The 23,437-nt window shown below is 45.3% G+C and overlaps 1 protein-coding gene across 13 annotated transcripts in view; it reads right to left on the bottom strand.

The window, feature by feature from the left end:
* LOC133011751 (transcription factor COE3-like) overlaps positions 1 to 22,716 on the bottom strand; it is a 100,757-nt gene extending 78,041 nt beyond the window's left edge. For all 13 annotated transcript variants that reach the window (XM_061079628.1, XM_061079615.1, XM_061079625.1 and 10 more), the window contains exons 1-4: positions 22,583 to 22,716; positions 9,310 to 9,466; positions 8,085 to 8,148; positions 5,232 to 5,287 (exon numbers count right to left, since the gene is read on the bottom strand). In XM_061079628.1, the coding sequence (XP_060935611.1) occupies positions 5,232 to 5,287; positions 8,085 to 8,148; positions 9,310 to 9,466; positions 22,583 to 22,716 (411 nt within the window). The remainder of the gene's footprint in view (positions 1 to 5,231; positions 5,288 to 8,084; positions 8,149 to 9,309; positions 9,467 to 22,582) is intronic.
* Positions 22,717 to 23,437: the final 721 nt, after the last annotated feature.

Raw genomic sequence — 23,437 nt, 5'->3', positions numbered from 1 at the left:
AAATAAGACGCCTGACTGCTATGTTAATGCAGCACAAAACAAAATGTAAACAAAGGCTCAAATATTAAAGTGCAAAACTGTAGGTTTAAACTAGCAACTCCAACGTGATAAAAATAAATAAAAAAGAGGGCTTATAAGTTAAGTCAGCAGTGCAACTCAAAAAGATATCAAAGTATCTATTTAACCCCTTTTCAAAATAAACAAGTTAGGTGTGCATATTAAACAAAGTGCAACCTGTTTAGAGTATAAGAAACAATGGTGTCCAGCTCAAAATACGATTCAACACCCCCCCCCCCCCCCCCCGCGGGTGCCTTCTAGCAGCCCTACCACCAGGCTTAGCAAGTTTTCTGGGGGAAACCCTGTAAACCAGTTTACACCAGTTTACTACCAATTTAAACCAGTTTACTACCAATTTAAACCAGTTTACTACCAATTTAAACCAGTTAACTACCAATTTAAACCAGTTAACTACCAATTTAAACCAGTTTACTACAAATTTAAACCAGTTTACTACCAATTTAAACCAGTTTACACCAGTTTACTACCAATTTAAACCAGTTTACACCAGTTTACTACAAATTTAAACCAGTTTACTACCAATTTAAACCAGTTTACACCAGTTTACTACCAATTTAAACCAGTTTACACCAGTTTACTACCAATTTAAACCAGTTTACTACCAATTTAAACCAGTTTACTACAAATTTAAACCAGTTTACTACCAATTTAAACCAGTTTACTACCAATTTAAACCAGTTAACTACCAATTTAAACCAGTTAACTACCAATTTAAACCAGTTTACTACTATTTTAAACCAGTTTACTACCAATTTAAACCAGTTTACTACCAATTTAAACCAGTTAACTACCAATTTAAACCAGTTAACTACCAATTTAAACCAGTTGACTGCACATTTAAACCAGTTTACTACCAATTTACACCAGTTTACTACCAATTTAAACCAGTAAACTACCAATTTAAACCAGTTAACTACCAATTTAAACCAGTTTACTACCAATTTAAACCAGTTGACTCCACATTTACACCAGTTGACTGCACATTAAACCAGTTTACTACCAATTTAAACCAGTTTACTGCACATTTAAACCAGTTTACTACAAATTTAAACCAGTTTACTACCAATTTAAACCAGTTGACTCCACATTTACACCAGTTGACTACACATTTAAACCAGTTTACTACACATTTAAACCAGTTTACTACCAATTTAAACCAGTTAACTACCAATTTAAACCAGTTAACTACCAATTTAAACCAGTTTACTACAAATTTAAACCAGTTTACTACCAATTTAAACCAGTTTACTACCAATTTAAACCAGTAAACTACATATTTAAACCAGTTAACTACCAATTTAAACCAGTTAAGTACCAATTTAAACCAGTTTACTACCAATTTAAACCAGTTTACTGCACGTTTAAACCAGTTTTACTACACATTTAAACCAGTTTACTACAAATTTAAACCAGTTTACTGCACATTGAACAAGTTTAATGCACATTTAAACCAGTTTACTACAAATTTAAACCAGTTTACTACAAATTTAAACCAGTTTACTGCACATTTAAACCAGTTCTGAATCAGTTGACTGTGCAGTTGAACCAGTTAATCAGATCAGGTTGATTGATGAACATGTGACCAGATGTGTTAGAAGCTGACGAGTACAGGTGTTACCCCCCCCCCCTCAAATCAAACATGGCTTCCTTACAGTGTGTTAAGAACCCTGAACCCCCCCCCCTTCGGTGGTCCCAGCCTCCTCTGGCTTTCCCAGAATTCCCTGCCAGATGGCGGGCGGCGCCCCAAGATGAAGCCCCCCTTAACACCCCCCCCCCCTCACCCCCACAGAGCTGTCATGTCAGCGTCCGGATGACGGATGACCGCTGAGAGAAGGGAGGTGTATGTGTGTGTGTGTGTGTGTGTGTGTGTGTGTTTTGTAATACCCTCGTGGTTGTAAATGAACTCCAGTAAGAGCACGTGTGGGTGTGTGTGTCTGTGTGTGTGTGTGTCCTCCCCCATCTTTTCCTACGATGACCTACCACTACCTCATCCACCTTTATAGTCAAAACAGACCTCCACCCTGCACACACACACACACACACACACACACACACACACACACCCCTGGGGGACAATACTTTTAGGATAACGACCACTTCTGCATTATTGATCCTGATCCTGGCTCTGTTCCTGTGGATTAAAATGCTCCAGTTTGACCAGGAGGGATGTGGATTGCATCACACACACACACACACACACACACACACACATAGCCTCCTGTGTGTGGATTTGCTGGTCGATATTTATACATCATCATTCCTGATGCAACAATCCCGTGTGTGACACTGCTTGTGTGTGTGTGTGTGTGTGTGTGTGTTTTATTTCCATCTTTGTGAGGACCAGGCTGCGTTTAAAAAACTGAAAACTGTCTCAGAGAGAGGAAGAAAAGTGACTTTTTGGGAAACATGAACTTTTAACTTTTTACAAGCCCCCCCCCCCCCCCCTTTAGCCCCCCCACGCCCCCTTTTAGTTATTAAAGAGGGAACATTGTTGAGTCAGATTCTTTAAAAGTTCGTTCAGGTGGAGTCTGGATTTCGTGGCTATGAGGGTCCTTACAAGTATAGAACACACAACATGTGTTAGCTCCGGAGCTCAGATGGTAAACACACACACACTCGTGTCCTCAGCTTGTCTTCGGGTATCATGACACTGTCGTTTAATAACTTCTTATAATCTGTAAGGTCTTGACTCAGTGCTGCTGTGATACTTGTGTTAACATGAACTTTCAGTGTGTGTGTGTAATAACCGTAGCAGTGTGTGTGTCTGTGTGACTCGCTGTGTGAGAGTGAATCTGCTTCACGGTGCCATCGACCCGTGAGGCCTCCAGCCGACCTGCCTGTCACCGGCTGTGGACCAATGGGGAGTCATGTAGTGGGACAGGAAGGTTGAGTCGTGTGTGTGTGGGGGGGGGGGGCGGAGGGGGGGGGGGGGTATCATGGAGGAAGAGGTGTCAGGATTATTGTCTCCAGTGTGCCGTCGCTGCGCCGCATTAGGGCCTATTGATCGGTTTCCACGGCCGACGCTGTGTCGAGGAGCCGCTTGGTGCATCGATCGGTGACATGCCGACAGGGGGGGGTGACAGGGGGGGGGGCGACAGGGCCTCACAGTGGGGGGGGGGTAATCTGAGAGGAGGTTTGGAGATGAGTCAGTTTCAAAATAAATACTCCCAGGTTCTAAAATCAGACACTTTGTCCTCACTGTTCCATCCTCATTTTCACCTTCATCCTCATCATCACCTTCATCATCCTCATCATCCTCATCATCCTCATCATCGTCATCATCATCATCATCTTCATCCTCATCATCACCTTCATCATCCTCATCATCATCTTCATCCTCATCTTCATCCTCATCATCATCTTCATCATCCTCATCATCTTCATCCTCATCATCATCTTCATCCTCATCATCATCTTCATCCTCATCATCTCCTTCATCATCCTCATCATCCTCATCATCCTCATCATCACCTTCATCACCTTCATCATCCTCATCATCATCATCATCATCTTCATCCTCATCATCCTCATCATCACCTTAATCATCCTCATCATCCTCATCATCTTCGTCATCATCATCATCATCATCATCGTTATCATCCTCATCATCTTCATCATCATCCTCATAATCCTCGTCATCCTCATCATCATCTTCATCATCATCATCATCATCCTCATCATCCTCATCATCTTCATCCTCATCATCATCATCATCCTCATCATCAGCTTTATCATCCTCATCATCCTCATCATCATCCTCATCACCTTTATCATCCTCATCATCCTCATCACCAGCTTTATCATCTTCATCATCATCATCCTCATCATCATCCTCATCACCTTCATCATCCTCATCATCATCTTCATCATCCTCATCATCATCATCCTCATCATCCTCATCATCTTCATCCTCATCATCCTCATCATCAGCTTTATCATCCTCATCATCATCCTCATCACCTTTATCATCCTCATCATCCTCATCATCAGCTTTATCATCATCATCATCCTCATCATCATCCTCATCACCTTCATCATCCTCATCATCCTCATCATCATCTTCATCATCCTCATCATCATCATCCTCATCATCCTCATCATCTTCATCCTCATCATCCTCATCATCAGCTTTATCATCCTCATCATCCTCATCATCCTCATCAACTTCATCATCCTCATCATCCTCAGCATCAGCTTTATCATCCTCATCATCATCCTCATCCTCATCATCCTCATCATCCTCATCATCCTCATCATCATCCTCCTCATCATCCTCATCCTCATCATCCTCATCATCATCTTCTAATATTTTCACATATAAAATATAAGAAACGTAACTTTTTAAGACTTATTACATTTATTCACACTTGAGTCAAACTTCACTGAAATTAAATTCATTCTTTTTGAATAATCAAAGCTGCAACTTTACATTTAAAATAAAACAATAATAATAAAGAATAAACACACGCCTACAATTTTTACCTTAAATTTCTCACTGTTTTTTGTTCTATTATATATATAAAATGGGTTTTATTCATTTGTAACTTTGGAAAGTTATTCTCACACAACACGTGCTTCAATAATCATTTTAATGATTATTTTCTCTTGCTGGTTTTTACCACTTTCTAGATTTAAGTGTTTCTCATACAAAATAAGGCAAATAATAAAAAAGCCTGAGAAACTCACTGAGAACCTGAATCTGAGCCGGTGGCGGGAAATATTTGGAAGGTTTTTTTGGCCGAGAAGGGGGGGGGGGGGGCAGTCAGCCGAAGACTGAGCTACGCAGGAGGAAGAGGAGGAGGAAGAGGAGTTACAACAGAGGAGTTCTGTCTCTTTAAGACCCTCCCCCCTCCTGATGAAGCCCAGTCGGCTCCGATTGGTCAGCTGGTTCACTCTGTTGTGATTGGTCAACCACTTCACAGAGTGAAAACAAAGATGGCCGACACGTCTCCAGATGGTGATGACATCATCAAACCCGACATGTATTTAATGTCTTTAACTTTGATTCTATCACTTTGGTCCATGTCCCCTCTGCTCACACGGAGGAGGCGGAGTCTATGACCTACACTGCAGCCTGCCACCAGGGGGCGATAGAGATGAACATGTTTGTTTACGCTCAGGGTTTTTGTGAGGTTGTGTGTTTGTGTTCTCACCTGTTTGGTCATGGAGTCGATGAGTCGGACGTAAAGATCCTGTTCTGTCCTGATGCCTGAAGACACAAGAGACACACAAAGAAGTGTCACTCAGCTGGGACACACACACACACACACTCACACACACAGCAGACCTGACTGTTACATACATGTATTAGCGTGTTATGCTAATTCGAGCTCAGCGTGTAAAACAAGAAGAAAGAAAAGAGCTGATTCTTAATAATCTTCTGTAAATGAATTGTGTTATTGTTTATGTCCCTGTAGTGTATTTATGTTTTCTGTAGCTGTTGTCATCTCGTCCCCCCCCCCCCCCCCCTCAGCAAAAACAAACATTAGCGCGGCTCCAGAGCTGTTTATTATTTATAGGCCACGCCGCCCCCCCACTGCCTTTTTCCTCCAGGATAACAAGGAATCTTCATTCTCCGACAAATTAAATATCAATCAGGACTGCTTGTCTTTTATTAGCTCTGCATCGGAGCATAAATGTGGCGTGAACGCGACATGGGGCGCAGGAAGTGAAGTGGAGGGAACACCTGTTAGCGGCGGAGGCGGAGCAACGATCGGATTCCATGTCGCGGTTTGGTCTGATGTTTTTTCTCCTTCTTGTTTTTCAGGCAGTTTCCTCGCAGCTTCCTCTGCTTCTAATTGACATGATTCACTCCTCGCTCCGCGGCGAGCGGGCGGCGAGCGCTGAGCGGGCTACTCGCTAAATGGCGTCGATCTGTCCCGGCTGCAGATGAGGTCAATTACCTCCGTACGATGCTAATCCGCCGCCGCCGACCCGTATTAGAGTGATTTATCCCCCTCTGGAAGAAAACGCTCTTTTATGTCCCACTTTATCTGGTGTTTCTGCGGGAGTCTGAGAGCATTACACCCCCCCCCTACACCCCCCCCACATCCCCCCACCCCCCCGCAGGTCTGGACACGAGCCAGCACAAACCAGAGAATCAGCCAACGAGCGCTCCGCTTTCCCCCGGTGGACAAACCAGAGTTCAGGTTCGGTCACTTGTCAGATATTCCAGATGTCTGTGTGTGTGTGTGTGTGTGTGTGTGTGTGTGTGTGTGTGTGTGTGTGTGTGTGTGTGAGTGTGTGTGTGTGTGTGTGTGTGTGTGTGTGTGTGTGTGTGTGTGTGTGTGTGTGCGCTGATAATGAAATTGTTTTTTTCCAGCCTCACAGTCTTCCACAGTTCAGTTAAAGTGATTCCACGGAGTCGACCTTTAATAAAGTCCGGCTGCTCGGACACTTCCACTCGAGGGAAACGAACGATCGTTAACTGAACTTCACGGATCAATCGAGCAGATCTCACATCGGAACCTTCACGACCTCGGGTCTAAACTCGAGGTTTCATTTCACGCTGCCAGTCGTCCAAAGGTTCTTCTGGAAAATCCTAAAGATGCAGAAACGTTTCCTTCACTGCATCTTTCCCAGAGTGAGGAGACGAGAGAGGAGAGGACACGAGAGTGTGAGGAGACGAGAGAGGAGAGGACACAAGAGTGTGAGGAGACGAGAGAGGAGAGGACACAAGAGTGTGAGGAGACGAGAGAGGAGAGGACACAAGAGTGTGAGGAGACGAAAGAGGAGAGGACACAAGAGTGTGAGGAGACGAGAGAGGAGAGGACACAAGAGTGTGAGGAGACGAGAGAGGAGAGGACACAAGAGTGTGAGGAGACGAGAGAGGAGAGGACACAAGAGTGTGAGGAGACGAGAGAGGAGAGGACACAAGAGTGTGAGGAGACGAGAGAGGAGAGGACACAAGAGTGTGAGGAGACGAGAGAGGAGAGGACACAAGAGTGTGAGGAGACGAGAGAGGAGAGGACACAAGAGTGTGAGGAGACGAGAGAGGAGAGGACACAAGAGTGTGAGGAGACGAGAGAGGAGAGGACACAAGAGTGTGAGGAGACGAGAGAGGAGAGGACACAAGAGTGTGAGGAGACGAGAGAGGAGAGGACACAAGAGTGTGAGGAGACGAGAGAGGAGAGGACACAAGAGTGTGAGGAGACGAAAGAGGAGAGCACACAAGAGTGTGAGGAGACGAGAGAGGAGAGGACACAAGAGTGTGAGGAGACGAGAGAGGAGAGGACACAAGAGTGTGAGGAGACGAGAGAGGAGAGGACACAAGAGTGTGAGGAGACGAGAGAGGAGAGGACACAAGAGTGTGAGGAGACGAGAGAGGAGAGGACACAAGAGTGTGAGGAGACGAGAGAGGAGAGGACACAAGAGTGTGAGGAGACGAGAGAGGAGAGGACACAATAGTGTGAGGAGACGAGAGAGGAGAGGACACAAGAGTGTGAGGAGACGAGAGAGGAGAGGACACAAGAGTGTGAGGAGACGAGAGAGGAGAGGACACAAGAGTGTGAGGAGACGAGAGAGGAGACGAGAGAGGAGAGGACACAAGAGTGTGAGGAGACGAGAGAGGAGAGGACACAATAGTGTGAGGAGACGAGAGAGGAGAGGACACAAGAGTGTGAGGAGACGAGAGAGGAGAGGACACAAGAGTGTGAGGAGACGAGAGAGGAGAGGACACAAGAGTGTGAGGAGACGAGAGAGGAGACGAGAGAGGAGAGGACACAAGAGTGTGAGGAGACGAGAGAGGAGACGAGAGAGGAGAGGACACAAGAGTGTGAGGAGACTAGAGAGGAGAGGACACAAGAGTGTGAGGAGAGAGGAGAGGACACAAGAGTGTGAGGAGACTAGAGAGGAGAGGACACAAGAGTGTAAAGAATAAAACCTGAATTTGTCCTAATTAGTAAATTAATTAAATTAAATTAAATTAAAATGAATAAAAATCTGTGTGTAGTTTAGTTTGAGTCAGGAACTGTTTCAGTGGTTTTGTGCGACTGTTGTTGTCTCACCGTTGCTGAACAGCAGCTGTAGCCTGTAGTGGATTCCATTGTTGGTCTTCTCTCCGTTGTACTCCTGTCGCACAAACACACAAATCACATGTTATTCAATATGTCTGCGTCATCATATAAAACATCAGCTTGAGTGAGGACTGGAAGAACAAAGGATGAGAGGAAAGAAGAAATATGAAATGAAAGTTGAGGAAGACACAGAGTCTTTCATCTAAATGTATTTAATCAGAACGAAGATGTAAAAATGACACAAAGAAAGTCTGCTGTCTGTTGCAGTGAAGATAAAGTAAAAATTTTATTAATAATTGTAGAGTGAGAATTGTATTAATTATCTCAAAGACCCCCCCCCCCCCGTCCATGTTCCAGCAGGTTTTAACTTTTAATAATTAAAACAATAAACCTGCAGACGACGCTCAGAACAACAACAACAGATTCTTTCCTGAGCAGATGATCAGAGAACAAGGGGCGTGCGACAGTGGAAATCTTCTCTTTATTCTATCTCCTCTGCCCCCCCCACGCCAGCTATTCTTCCGTTTCTTTATTTTTCCAATATTTATATTTACTCCTTTTTATTTAATTCCTCCCAAACTCTCTCTCTCTCTCTCTTTCCTTTCAGCCTCTGTTAGTCCCTCGCCCGGTGCCAACTGAGCCGAGGAGTGTTGGCTCAGTCCCAGTGTGTGTGTGTGTGTGTGTGTGTGTGTGTGTGTGTGTGTGTGTGTGTGTGTGTGTGTTGAGGTGGGGGCGGCGGGGGGTATCAGGGCGAGAGACTAGAGGTCAAAGCAGAGGTGAGCGAGTGAGTGGGTGGTGTGTGTGTGTGTGTGTGTGTGTGTATTTGTGTGTGTGTGTGTGTTTGTGTGTGTGTGTGTATGTGTTGGGGGGGGGGGTGTTGAGTGCCAGCTGGCAGCTGATCACAGAACGAACATCTTCAAACCTGTTGGGATATTTTTATTATTATATTATTATTATCAATCCGAGAAAAAATATTTTATAGTTCAACTGAAATACGAGACTTGTCGGTCCGTCCCTCAACACGTTCCCCCCCGTCTGCAGCTCTCAGCTCCGAGATCATTGGTTCCTACTCACATGTGGTTCATGTAGGAGGGGCGTGGTGACGATTCACAGGCTGCAGGTGTGTGTGTGTGTGTGTGTGTGTGTGTGTGTGTCTGTGTGTGTCTGTGTGTGTGTGTGTGTGTGTGTTTGTGTGTGTTTGTGTGAGACACGTCACCTTGTCTTTCTCCACAAAGTCCACGTAGGACGTCCTCTCGATCTCCACCGGCTGCCCCTGCCGGTCGTACAGCGCCAGCACGAAGTGGAAGAAGTTGGATTTCCTCAGGTTGGACGGCGGCTGCTTCTCAAAGTGAGCTCGAGCTAAACCCACTCCGCTGAAACACAGAGAGGAGACGTTCAACAGGTGGCTGCAGGGATTCATCAGCTCAGAGACATGAAGAGAGTTAGAACAACAACAAACGAGAACTTCACAGACGAGTGGAACTGCTTCTGTTTGCCTGGTTTCACATTTTTAATCTATGACTCGTTATTTTAACTGCGTGTTATAATATTTACAACGTGTTCTTTTCTACTTTCATTTAACTCTTCTTGTCTGAACCGAGCCCCCGGTCACCTTCCATCCCAAGGTTCCATCTTCAGCTCAGGACCCGGCTGAGCTGAAGATGGTTCTCGAGGACTCGGAGTGGGGGGGGGGGGCACCGAGACACGGTGAAGACCACCTGACGTCTCCTGTCTGTCCTGAAGCAGCTGGGATTATAACGACGCTGCGGCGAGACATCGCTAACAAACAAACGTAGAGGAAAACATTCACGTCCGCGTCGCGTTCATCAAGGATCGATGAGTTCTGCCCCCTGTGGGCGACTCGGGGGATTGTTTGTGCATCAACACTTGTCTCTGTGCAGCAGGAGAACCCCCCCCCCCCTTCTCCTGCAGTTCTTTCTCTACACGCATTTACCAACTGTCACTGTTTATGTCATTAACACTCAAATAGGAGATTTTTTCATTTTCTGGAAATCACATCTGGAAATTTGTGGATCATGTTTCATGTGTTCATCACATTTTGAACTTTTCCATCGGGACTAGAACGGAGTTTTTTTTTGTGCGGAAGCAGCTGTTGATCAACCAGGGGTCAGCCGCTCTCTAATCCAGGTCGTGTTATATTCCTGCAGATCGGTGAATATCAGGCCGAGTGTGTTTTTATTCAAATATCTCATCTGGGTCAAGTTTGACTCTTTATGATGTAAATTCATCAGCGAGTCGATGAGAAATGAAGCTTCTTTGGAGACCTCATTAATTTCTGTCCACATGTGGTGATTTTAAAGCCTCATTATTAGAGTTCTCTCATTTTCATTATCACAAGCACTAACTTCTTTTTTTACATCAACACTAATCAATTATCATGTGAGATCTGGCAGCAAAACCCAAACGTCTGTTGTTGAGTTTCACTCGACAGAAAATGAATTCTGGAAATGAAAACAACAAACGGGACTAAAGGCCAACGGAGGCTTTTTAATGAAGCTGAAAAACAACAAGAGACAAACAGGAGACAGATTCATAAAGTTTACAAACTAAATTACTGGATCGACTGAAAGGTAGAAAGAGGAAAACATCCTTCAGAGGTACAGTGGGAAACCGGAGGGGTTCCCCAAGGCTCCATGTTAGGCCCATTGTTGTTTATATTGTACATTAATTATAAAGCAAGGGTTTCATAATTTCCTTTAGATCATTTACTGCGGAAAATGTGAGGAATAATAAATACAGGTCATTCAAATTTGACTTATGCAAAAAAGCCATATGAGCTTTAAACAAAGGAAAGGAATGAGCCACTGATTATAAAACTAAATGGATTTTTGTTCCAATTAAATCTAAAAAAGAGACAAAAAAAGAGATGAATCTTAATGTTGACGATGTGACAAACCGACTCACAGTCAGAGGTCCTTTGATTCAAAGCCACGTATCGACTCGGACTGAGCTTTGGCAGGATATTTAATAAATATATGAAATTTAAAAATAAGTGAAATGAGAATAAACAAACATCACTGAGACAATGTCTGCGGCTGATTTGAGTAAAAGTGGATAAAAATCCATGTTGATCCTGAAATAAAATCAATGTTCCTACAGGAAGTGACCTCCGCTCTCAGCCGAGCTCAAAGCGTCCGGGGGGGAAACGCTCAAAAACAGCAGCCGAATATTTTTACATCAATCTCGTTTTGTTTCCTAAAACGCTTTATGATCAATATGATCGCCGGGGCATAGACAAATGTTTATTCATGCTCAGGGTTTGTTTTTGGAAACTCGCCTGCTCTCTCTCGGCCGCTGTGTTTCAGGCTCGGGGTGTTTTCCCCAGACGGCAGATTAATACAGCCGTGACCTTTCTGCACCCCCATTACCAATGCTTAATGCCTCATTTGTAGGCCAGTTTGTTGAAACAGTTCTTCTGACTCGCCGGAGTGGTCTGCGGCGAGTGGAGAGCTCCGGGGGGGGTGGGGGGGGCTCAGGTGTGTGGGCCGGGTTAGAGGCTCGGTGGGAACGAACGCCGCCGAGCGTTAGAGAAAACTCTGGAATTAAAACTAAACTGAATCCAAGAAGAATCACACGTTCACATCCCGAGGAAAAATACAAGAATCCATTTTTAATCCACGTTGAGAAATCTGATTTACATCCAGAGGAAGAGACACAGACAGAAGCAAGTTGTCTGTTTCCTCTAATGGACTCTGGCCTTCTACAGACATCTCCTCTGCTGAGGCTGAACCTGCAGAACACGTGAGGAACACGTGAGGAACACGTGAGGAACACGTGAGGACCTTAGGTCTGAAAGCAGCTCATGACTCTGGACAGACGTGGATCAGAATCAGCAGAGGATTGAAGCTCAGCTTGTTTCTCTGAAAACTTCAGATCCAGACGACGACTGAAATCCTTCGTCTGCTTCAAATATGGTTAAAAACCACCAAGAAGTAAAAAGTGCTTCATTAAAATCAGACTTCAAACTGGAGGAAAAGTCCCTTTTTACTTCTGACAAACAAACACTGACTCGAGCACAAAGAGGATGTGACGCCACCAACAGGCGACTAAATGAAACGTCGCCTTAATTCAAACTACAGATTTCTGCAGGTGTGAAAATACAAAGTAAGAACAACTCCAGATATTAAACGGGTCTGAAGACGAGTTCATGAAAAAGTGTCTCAGACCTTTGTGCCTGTTTATTAAAATGTATTTACAGGATTAACAGGCTGGAGATTAGTGAGTGAAGTGAAATAAACATGAGTTCAAATGGATGAATTATTGAAAAGCTGATGAACGTAGATCTTTAATATCAATGTTATCACAAACTCTACTTACAAAAGTTAAAAACATGATGAAGACAAAGAACTGACACAAATGTAATTTTTGAATTTGCCAAAAAAATGACACTAAGTGATGATCAGTGGGTTTGGCACCTGTTCCGTCCCTAACGCCACCACAAGCTTCACTTCCACCATTAAACCAGCCCATTATCCCAATTACACAGCCGATCGCCACGGTGACGAAGCCAACGCCGCCGCCACTCATCCTCTACCCCCCCCCTGCTCTGCCTCCACTCAGAAAGCTCGTTAGCATTATTATTATTTCAATTATGCTAATTGCGGCTGCATCCACTCGTCGTCGCAGCTCGTATCCGGCTGTTAGCACTTGGCACAAGGTGTAATAAAAACAGTATCGATGGCACACGGCTCGCTCAAACATGCCCGGAGTGTAAATCACACGCCAACAGCCAGAGAGGTTCAAAATAACACACACACACACAGACACACACACACAGACACACACACACACAAAGAGCCGCGGCCACACGGTTCCACCGCAGAAGCTGAAATGAAGGTCGGCAGGAGTCGTGTGTATCGCTCTGCAAACAATTACTGAGCTCAACAACACAACCTGAACCGTCCGTTCAGATCCACACACAATAATTCCACGGGCTAAATATTGCAATGAAGGTTCGAGGTTCATCTTTAATTAATGAACCACGGATCAGGCGTGAGGCTCCTCCTCCGTAACCCCAACCCGTTGATCTAACTGTTTTTATACCACTTCAGAATCAAGAGTTGATGAGTGGACGTTTCCTGTCGGCTATTTATTTCCTCTTGAGTCTCAGGCTGTGGTTAAATAATCTATTTTGTTTGGGAAGGTTCCGGACTGAAGTGACCAGGAAGACGTTCAGCGGCCACCAAAGAGAGAGAGGTGATGTTTATCTTCTCTCCTGAAGCAGAGGAAGCTCTAGAACCAGAACAAGTTCTCCACCAGTTTCCTTACAGCAGCAGAACGTAAAGCCAACAAACAGGAGCTGGAACAACGACTGAAGAGTAAGTTATTAGTTATCACTGAGCCTTTAAAGAACGTGAAACTGGAAGAACACAAAGATCTCAGGATGAAGAAGAGGAGCCGGACACGGAGAAGACGAAGACGAAGATGAAGAAGAGGAGCCGGACACGAAGAAGAAGAAGACGATCGAGGGAAAGAAGGAAAAACTCATTTTACTGATGATTGATCGAACTGATCACGTCAGTGTCCGACTGAATCTGTGACAGCTCAACCAGATGAATCACACACACACACACACACACACACACACACACACACACACACACACACACACACAGACACACACACACACTGGACTAATGAGCCATATCAACACACACACACACACACACACACAGACACACACACACACAGCTGGCTGCCAGGACGTTAATCAAATAAACTGTGGATGTTTAAATCTGATTCAGTGCGACACGAACTCAGAGCAAACACAATCTGACAGGACACAATACACACAACACACACAATCATTCACACATCTACACACTCAACGAACGCTGCCATCTTGTGGTGATGACATCATTTGGAGTCTGAGCAGTTGCTGCTGCTCGACCAATCAGGAGTCAGTGTCAGCTGTCAATCATCACGTCTCCGCCTGTTTTCATATCATCTAATAACTGAAGAGAAACACAAACCCTAACGACAGAAACATCTTCACAAACCTTTATTTATTTATATTTTATGTCTACTTAGATTGTTTAGTTTGGTTCGTGTCCCGTCTGCTAACATGGAGGAGGAGGCTTATGACCTATACTGCAGCCAGCCACCAGGGGGCGAATGAGAGCCTTTGGCTTCAGTTCGGGAGCCGTCATGTCGTCCATCTTTATTTACACTCTGAGGTTTGGTCCTGAACTTCCAGGAGAAACTGAAACTGTCGATGTTTTAAATTCAGTTTTGTTTTTTTTCACACATCAAATTTAGCAACTGAAATAAATGTGATTATATGAACAATAAACCAGTGACTCTTCATATTTTAGATCCATTTATTTTGCCTTGGAACAAACTGTTGTTCCTCCTGCTGATGCATTGTGGGAGGTTTCTTTCCATGTGCCGTCGGAGAGGAAACGCCCGCTGACTGATTTCCATTTGTGCACGTTAATAGTGTGTGTCATTCCTAATGAGAGCAACTGGCTCCAGGAAACAGGCTCGGTGCTGGAGTGGCTGCTCCTGTCATGCTGCAATTACCAACAAATTAGTCTTTAGACTGAGGGGCTCCTGCACACACACACACACACACACACACACACACACACACACACACACACACACACACCTGAGCAAGTGTGTGTTAATTAATACGTTCTGTGAGGTGTTCAATGTGTGAAAAAGCATCCGAGTGTAAAAGCCGACGCAGTTTCACGGACGTCAAACTCCGACCTGCAGCTGTTTGTTCTGCAGCTTCACCTTCAGCTCCACAATATTAACAAGACTCACACATTAATATTAATAAACTAAAGGAAGCGACGGCTCCAGCTGCTCCGTCAGCAAGAAAACCATTAACATGTATATTCCAGTAACGCGCTGTAACATGACTCTCACAGGGAAACGTCACAGAGGGATTGTTCGTCCGAAAGTCAGGATTCAGTAGAGGGAATGTAATCTGATTACTCTTATATTTCAGAAGCAGCTGCAGCGAATTTACACACAATATAAAATATCAGATTTTATATTTTACACCAGATTTTTTATAATCTTTTATTCCTAAAACTGATGAGACAAGGTTTCAATGTAATTTGATAACTGATTTCAGTTTCTCATATTTATCGTCTCTGTTTATTGTATTAAGACAAAAGGAAACTCATGTGCACATATAACTAATAAAATGTAAAATATGATTGTTTGAAGCTCTGGTCAGTTTGGTTCAGAGCTTCACAATATCTGCACGTAACAGATAATGTCTCAAATAAAAATAAAAATATTTAAAAAGTTCAGTTTTTTATCTTGAATCTTTTTTTTTATTTTAGCCATTTTTCATGATGGTTGTTTTGGTGCGTTCATGGTTTCAGTAAATCTGAGTTTGAGTGATGTGACTTGACTTATTAATCTAGAACTATTTTATCTTTGTTTGATTTATTAGGACAAAGTGAAAAATGAGAAAAGTCATGAAGCTGTAAGCTGTCGAATCAGTTCTTAGATCTTGATTCTCTGATTCTTCTCCTCAGGACCGGATTTCCTGACGTTCGTTGTTTGACTGAGACTCAGTTTGTTTTTCAGAGAATATTTCACGTCTCTGCAGCTGCAGGTTTGCTTCAGTCAGCTGTTTCCTCCAGAACACAATCCTTTACCCTGTCGCCCTCACACACACACACACACACACACACACACACACACACACACACACACACACACACACACACACACACACACACACACACACACACACACACACACACCCTGCCCGGGCCCATTAGTCTGGTCACCTGCTTCTCTCCATCGCGGCTCTCGGGTTAATTGTTTGCAGCTTTGTTCTGATTGCGTGGCTGCGTCTGATCCGAAGAGACGAAGAGACAAAGAGACAAAGAGACAAAGAGACTTCAAGTGTCTTCAGTGTCTCTGCACACAGCAACTTGCACCACCAGGGTGACAAGGAGGAGGAGGAGGAAGAGCAACAGGAAGAAGAACTAGAGAGAGGAAGAGGAAGTAGAATCAAACGAGTCGGAAGGATTCACGCTAACGAGGCCGAAGTGTCACCTGCTGATCGGAGAGCTTTGTGTTCACGTGGACGGAAGTGTTGACAACTGCAAACACACAACCAGGAGTGTTTCATTCCTCACCCGGGTGGATCTAATAAATAAGAGGTTTAGAAAGAGGAACATAAAGCCGGTGGCGAGGAGGCGCGGCCTCGGCTGACCTCTCCTGACCTCTCCGTCATCCCTCAGCCGCCGCCAGGAGTTACGGCGCTCTGATAAAAAGTCTCTGAGCGCTCTGATCCATCACTGACAGACTCTAAGGATCTGTCTCTGCCTACAAATGAGCCTTCCCCTCCTCGCACATCCACCCCCCCGCCCCACTAACTGCCACCGGGGAGCGGCGAGGAAACGCCAAACGCCAAACGCCAGGTGATTGAGCTGATGACAAACGACGCTGCCGACGAAGTGGGGAATCCCCCGGTCGACCATTATTCACCTCGTCCAAACACTACCTGAACCCCCCCCCCAAGACACACACACACACACATACACTTACACACACATACACACACACACACACTTTAACCCCAGAAGACAAAGATAGGGCGTGGAGGACAGGATCACTCACTCTGTAGCTCTTTTTTCTTCCTTCTACAGCAGTGTCAGGGAGGGTCGAGGGAAATCTGTTCACCTGGAGCTTCAACACACACACACACACACACACACACACACACACACACACACACACACACACACACACACACACACACACACACACACACACACACACACCTGCCAACACTGCAAGAAAAATCTTCCATTTCAACACATTATTTCCGTCTGTTATGGAATCTTAAATTATTTTTTTTCAGGTCAAACTCTTTTCACGTGTTTCTCCTACAAATCAGCTTCTTTCTGGATTTTTTCTTAAGTTTCCGTCGCTGAAGCAGAAACGTTCAGATGAAAGATCCCAGCGGGTGAAGCAGGTCGGGCGTCGCTGTGTTTCACGATCCTTCAGCTTTTAGATGGAAACAGATTCAAGAAACAATAGAGGCCAAAAATCAAACCCTTCAAATGATCTTTTGGAAGCAGAAACGATTAATCAACAAAAACGACAAACAACAGAAAGATTTGTTTTCTAGATTTAACCTTACAAACAAAACCATCGCAGAAGTTTTATGTTCCAATTCAGCTCTTTGTTCTTAACGTCCGAACACAAACCACAAAGTTCTTTAACAACTATTTGACCCTGAACTAATCTGATCTTCTCCTGTTTGTGTTTCATTTCCTTCACATGAATGGATGGTGCAGCTCGGGGTCGGGACCTCGAAACAGAGGGAGAGAAATCCTCTGAATCTCTGGATGATGCCACAAGCTGCCCGGTGGAGAGAAACAAGCCGCAGCGCTGACGGAGACACGTCGGCACGGAGCCGAGCGCCGAGGAGTCGGACGCTGGCGTTTAGTAGAGTTCAGTTCTTCAGGTTTTATATTTTTGTGCAATTTACAGTTTGATGTCTAAACGTGATTCAGATTCTTTAAACGTGGAGTTGAACTCTTTCAGGAGCTGAACCCGACGCCGTGGAGCAGCGTGAGGACACGTCCCGCACGCCGTCCCGCACGCCGTCCCGCACGCCGTCCCGCACGCCGTCCCGCACGCCGTCCCGCACGCCGTCCTCTACACCGCCTCTCAGTCGATCGATCAAACCACGACACTAACATCTGAGCCAAGCCGTGACGAGCGCCAGCGTGCACGCCGTCTCCTGCACCGAGCGAACGCTCATTCTGCACGAGGATCCTCTTGAGCAGATATTACAACACACACACACACACACACACACACACACACACACACACACACACACACACACACACACACACACACACACACATACGTAACACAATGACAGACCTCTGGCCTCTGAACTCCAACAAACTTTTACAACATGATAAAAAAGTGTTTTTCCTTTTAGGTCGATCGAGTCGTTTTGTTGTTTAAACGTTAAAAAGCAGCTGAATCAACGCATTTAAATGTTTGTTGCACGTTTTATTTCATCACAGCTGTGTTTTACTGCATTGTCGTGTGTGTGTGTGTGTGTGTGTGTGTGTGTGTGTGTGTGTCCACAGGAGTCCGAGATGTTCACAGATACGTTAATAGACTCTGATCAGATTCCAGCTGCTTTATAAAACGATCATTAACTGTTTCTTTGTCGATTATTGTGGTTTAAAATAAATTGTGTGGTTCAGATTTTGTGAATTGTTTTATTCAACTCACATTAGTTTTTCTTGTAGTTTCCTTTCATTTATAATATTTTTGATGGAAAAACCTTGTCATTAATATCATGAGCGTGTGTGTGTGTGTGTGTGTGTGTGTGTGTGTGTGTGTGTGTGTGTGTGTGTGTGTGTGTGTGTGTGTGTGTGTGTGTGTGTGTGTGTGTGTGTGTGTGTGTGTAATACGACAGTAAGCGCCGCAAACTAACTCAGACGTCGATTTAACGCCGTCACAAACACATTCCACCACACGGGATCCAAACCAGCGCCTGGTATCAGTAACAGTACGACACACACACACAGACACACACACACACACACACACAGACACACACACACACACACATCATCAATCTGAGACAAAATACAACAGTTTTATAATAAACCATTAAATCTGAATTTAATTCAGGGGTCTTCTTCCCTTAAACATGAGGTAAATCCCTTAAATACATTCACACCAAAGTGTCAGATTTTGACGCGTCAATACGTGTGTTAAGTAGAAATGTGTTCTTCGGGGGGGTTCACTATTTTTTTAAAAAGCGCTGCAACACGACAAAATACTGATGATGACTTTAAAACTGACAAAAACTCAGAGTTAAACAGAAAAGGTTTTCTTTTAATCGTCTTTTTATTTTACATTTACGCCCAAAATGGTTGACCTATTTTTATTATAGTGGTTCCAGCTCAAACCGTGTGAGAGCAAACGACAAGATTCATCTCTGTCGCTTTGATTATTGATGTTGTGTTTGATTTAAAAAATGGACAAATATCATCTGTTTCATCCGCTTGACGAAGCTAGAGACAGAATTGTTGGAGTCTATAAAAACCGGCTCTGCTCTCTGGATCGGTTTCCTTTCCTCAACTGCTCAGCTTCATCCTCTGAAGTCAAAAGATAAAAAATGACCTCAGTTGGTTGAATTATTGAGAAACAAAAATGTAAAAATGAAAGATTCTGCTCGCATGTTTTTATCAAAGCTCTGCGTGTGTGCAGATTTCCTCTGAACCGGTCTGATCAGGTGTGGATCCCTGATCCATAACGGCTCTGGATCCTCTGAGCTGGTCTGAGCTCAGGAACAGAATCCAGTGGAGACGACGTGCTGGTTTGTGAACACAGCCCCGGTCTGTCAGCGCTGAAGCTGATGTGTTCCAGATGTGACGGTGCGTGTCCAGATGCAGCCAGTTAAACACACACACACACACACTCTAACTTGTCACTCTTCTGGTGCTGGTGTGATAATCCTGTTTCCGCTGCTCGACGTCTTCAACCTGAAACCTTTTAACCTCAAACGTGCCAAATTAAACTATTTCACTTTCTTTAACACTGATCGATGGAATCCTTGAACGGTCTTTTTTTTGTTCTAGTTTTAATGATCAGAGTGAGACTCTTCTCTCTGCTGAATGTTCATGGAACATTTGATATTTCTTTTTTTGATAATCCTGGTTTCCTTCAAGTCATCATGAAGATAATAATCTGGAGTTTCTTTCCCTGGACGTGTGATTCTCTCTTCACCTGACGCACGACGTTCACCGACCTGCAGACACACACATCTGCTGACACCACCTTCAACCTCTTTTCCTGTTCATGTCACAACTCATTTTCTTGTGGACCCTCTGCCCCCCCCCCAGCACCAGACCACCTCAGTGAGCTGAGGAGCTGAGGTGTTGTCTCCCTGAGCCTGAGACCGAAAAAACATCCGTTTAAACCGGCTCCTCCTGTGTTTTTGGTTTTTGACTCTGAGTCTGAGTCTGAGTGTCTGTACATTTCAGAGGTGAATTAATAAAAGGGACTCGGTCAGAGAGCAACTCGTCCTCAGTCCAACAAGCAGGAGACAAATCTCCTCGTCAGAAAACAAGAGAAACAGAAACAGATCTGACAGATTGTTCCAAACCTCAGAGGAAGATTCAGCATCAAGTGATTTAAATCTGTGTCAATACAACGACATGTTCAGTGAACTTTCATTATGATTCTATCCAGAAGAAAATGTGCAGTGATCAGCAGAAGAGGCAGTGGAAATCACCCTCATCTTCATCATCACCCTCATCTTCATCATCACCTTCATCATCACCTTCATCATCACCTTCATCGCAGCAGTTAGGACCGAACGTCAGGGTTCAATTCACCTCAAATTCAAGGAAGATTTAACCTCTGAAACATTCACAGCATTTTCTCTCTTCTTTTTGTAAATCTTTCACATGTCCAGCTATATGTAAAAACACACACACACACACACACACACACACACACACACACACACACACACACACACACACACACACACACACACACACACACACATCTACTGTATGTCCACCTTTATGTTTCTCCTGGTCTGAACCGAGGCTCAGTCGCTCACACTCTGAATTCTTCTGTGGTAAAATTTGTAAAAATTAGATTTTGGTCTCAAACAAACAAGATTTGAAAAAGAAGTCACACACTCTCATCTGCACAAACACCACAAACCTGCAGCCAACACGACCCGGGTGTGCAGAACCTCCCAGCAGCAGGTCGGACCGGTTCTGTGAGGTCGGACCGGTTCTGTGAGGTCGGACCGGTTCTGTGAGGTTCTGTCCTCCTCAGGGTCCGAGCTGCTCGAGTGTTTGTGAGGTTTGAATAATGACGATCTCAGATGTGCTCAAACCAGATGTTCAGTTCAGAGTCTGCTCCGCTTCATTTGCATGAAGCTCAGCCTCCTACGATCAGGTGTTTCTCTGGGTTTCAGACCCGAACCACAGAGTTCTCCTGCTGGTTCGGGTCTGGAGGGTTCGGGTCTGGAGGGTTCGGTGGATCTGGAGTTTAACAGTTTCCTGAACCTGATCCTGATCCTGAATGAAGCCGGAGACCAGCGAGGAGCTTGAGTTCAGATTGTAAATGTTCTGTTCGTCTCTTCTCTGAACATGTTCCTCTGGAGATGTTCGAGCCTCAGAGACACTTGTGTGATTTTAAGCAGCATTAATAATTATTAATAAACTTGACCTGCGTGTGAGTCCGTAATGAAGTGTGACGCAGACGCTCCCTCACAACACGGGGAACTGTTTATCAGCAGACGCACAAACCTGATATTTATATTAAATATAAAACACAATGCACCACAACTCCTAGTTCTACATTAAATACCAATTAAGCTGAATGACCAATTTGTTAATTATTCCAAAAATATCTGACATCAATTTAAATATTTAATCTTTTTTTAAAACAAAAAGATTTTTGTCTGAAGCTTTTTTTAAAAAATGTTCTTCTGTGATTTTAAACTTCACATTTTTAGTTTTCAGTTGTTGGACATTTCAACGCGTGAAGTGGATCTACGGGAAGCCGTGAGGGACAAAGTGTCACCGGCTTGATTAGGAGGTGAAATTGTAGTAAATCTACGGCAGCGTGTGAACTGGATCCGTGTCTCAGGTGGAACCGGATCCGTGTCTCAGGTGGAACCGGAACCGGAACACATTTAATTCACTAAACGAACTCGACGCGTTTTAAAAACCCGCTGGATTACAGATGTTGTCGTGGATTCATCTCAGTTTGATTCATTTCAGGAGATTTAAACTCGAGGATGAAAATCACGCATCGATCCAATAAAATCAAAAACTCACAAATCAGTGAAAACTCTGAATGAGACGCTATATTTCAAACGGCTCATTTATTATTAGAATTAATTATATGCTTCTTATTTCTGTGATTCAGATTTTCCTCACGTTTTCTAGATTTTAAATTTATATTTCATAAATTGTGCGAAGCTTTACAAAAATATTTGAATTTATAGATTTATAAAAACCAATGAAATATATACACTTCGAGATAAATCTCAAACACGGACTTTTAATTCATCGCGCACGTGAGAAGATGCAGAAGTTAATTTAACTTAATTCAACAGTTAAAATGTGACTTTATTTCATCCACGAGTTTGATCAATAATAAAATGTGTGCAAGAACAATGTGTTTAATTCTAATATTTAAAAGGCTGAGATCAGTTGATGAGGATCTGGATCCCGGAGAACCGGCGCCAGGCGGGTTCAGCTCCGGAGCCCGGCCGCGGACCGAGAGTCCGGGGCCGGGGACCGAGCGTCCGGGGCCGGGGACCGAGCGTCCGGGGCCGGGGACCGAGCGTCCGGGGCCGGGGACCGAGCGTCCGGGGGCCGGGGAGGAAGAGCCGCGCCGCGGAGGAGGAAGAGGAGGAAGAGGAACTTTATTTGTGTTGGTGTTGCGGGTTCGAGCCCGGGTGTCGGGTGCAGGTTTACCTCTGGGCCGCGGTGTTCGCGTCCAGGATCCCCGCGCCCTGCATCCAGGAGCGGACCGGGGTCATGCCGGTGGGCAGGGGCTCCTCCTTCATGGTCAGGGCCCCCCGGGGGAGGCTGTCCTGGATGGAGAACATCAAAGTGTCTTCTGGGAGCTTCTCACCGGGAACCAGGAGAAGAAGAAGAAGAAGAAGAAGAAGAGTAATCCTCCAGCACCTCCTGGATGAGCAGCACCACCTGGGTGAGGAGGTGGAGGAGGAGGAGGAGGAGGAGGAGGAGGAGGAGGGAGGAGGAGCAGCGAGGGGGGGACACGACTTTCCCCAAAGCAGCGGGTCCTGGTCCAGAGAAGAGCCGGATCCCTGTGGGTGTCCCGGGCGGATTCAGGTCTCTGCTCGCTGCTTCAAGCACCGGGAGAGAAGTGAGCACCGGGCGGGCAGAGCCTCTCACAGGAGCCGGGGAGCGGAGGGTCGGAGCCGGGGAGCGGAGGAGCGGAGGGTCGGAGGGTCGGAGCCGGGGACCGGAGGAGCAGAGCCGGGGACCGTAGGAGCAGAGCCGGGGAGCGGAGGGTCGGAGGGTCGGAGGGTCGGAGGGTCGGAGGGTCGGAGGGTCGGAGGGTCGGTGCCGGGGACCGGAGGGTCGGAGGAGCGGAGGGTCGGAGGGTTGGAGGAGCAGAGCCGGGGAGCGGAGGACCGGAGGGTCGGAGGGTCGGAGGGTTGGAGGAGCAGAGCCGGGGACCGGAGGGTCGGAGGACCGGAGGGTCGGAGGGTCGGAGGGTCGGAGGGTCGGAGGAGCGGAGGGTCGGAGGAGCGGAGGGTCGGAGGAGCGGAGGAGCGGAGCCGGGATCAGACGAGCCTCCGC

Source organism: Limanda limanda, chromosome 10 (assembly GCF_963576545.1).
Source record: "Limanda limanda chromosome 10, fLimLim1.1, whole genome shotgun sequence".
In the NCBI taxonomy this organism is placed as follows: domain Eukaryota; kingdom Metazoa; phylum Chordata; class Actinopteri; order Pleuronectiformes; family Pleuronectidae; genus Limanda; species Limanda limanda.
This window is presented reverse-complemented; position numbering and strand designations above follow the sequence as displayed.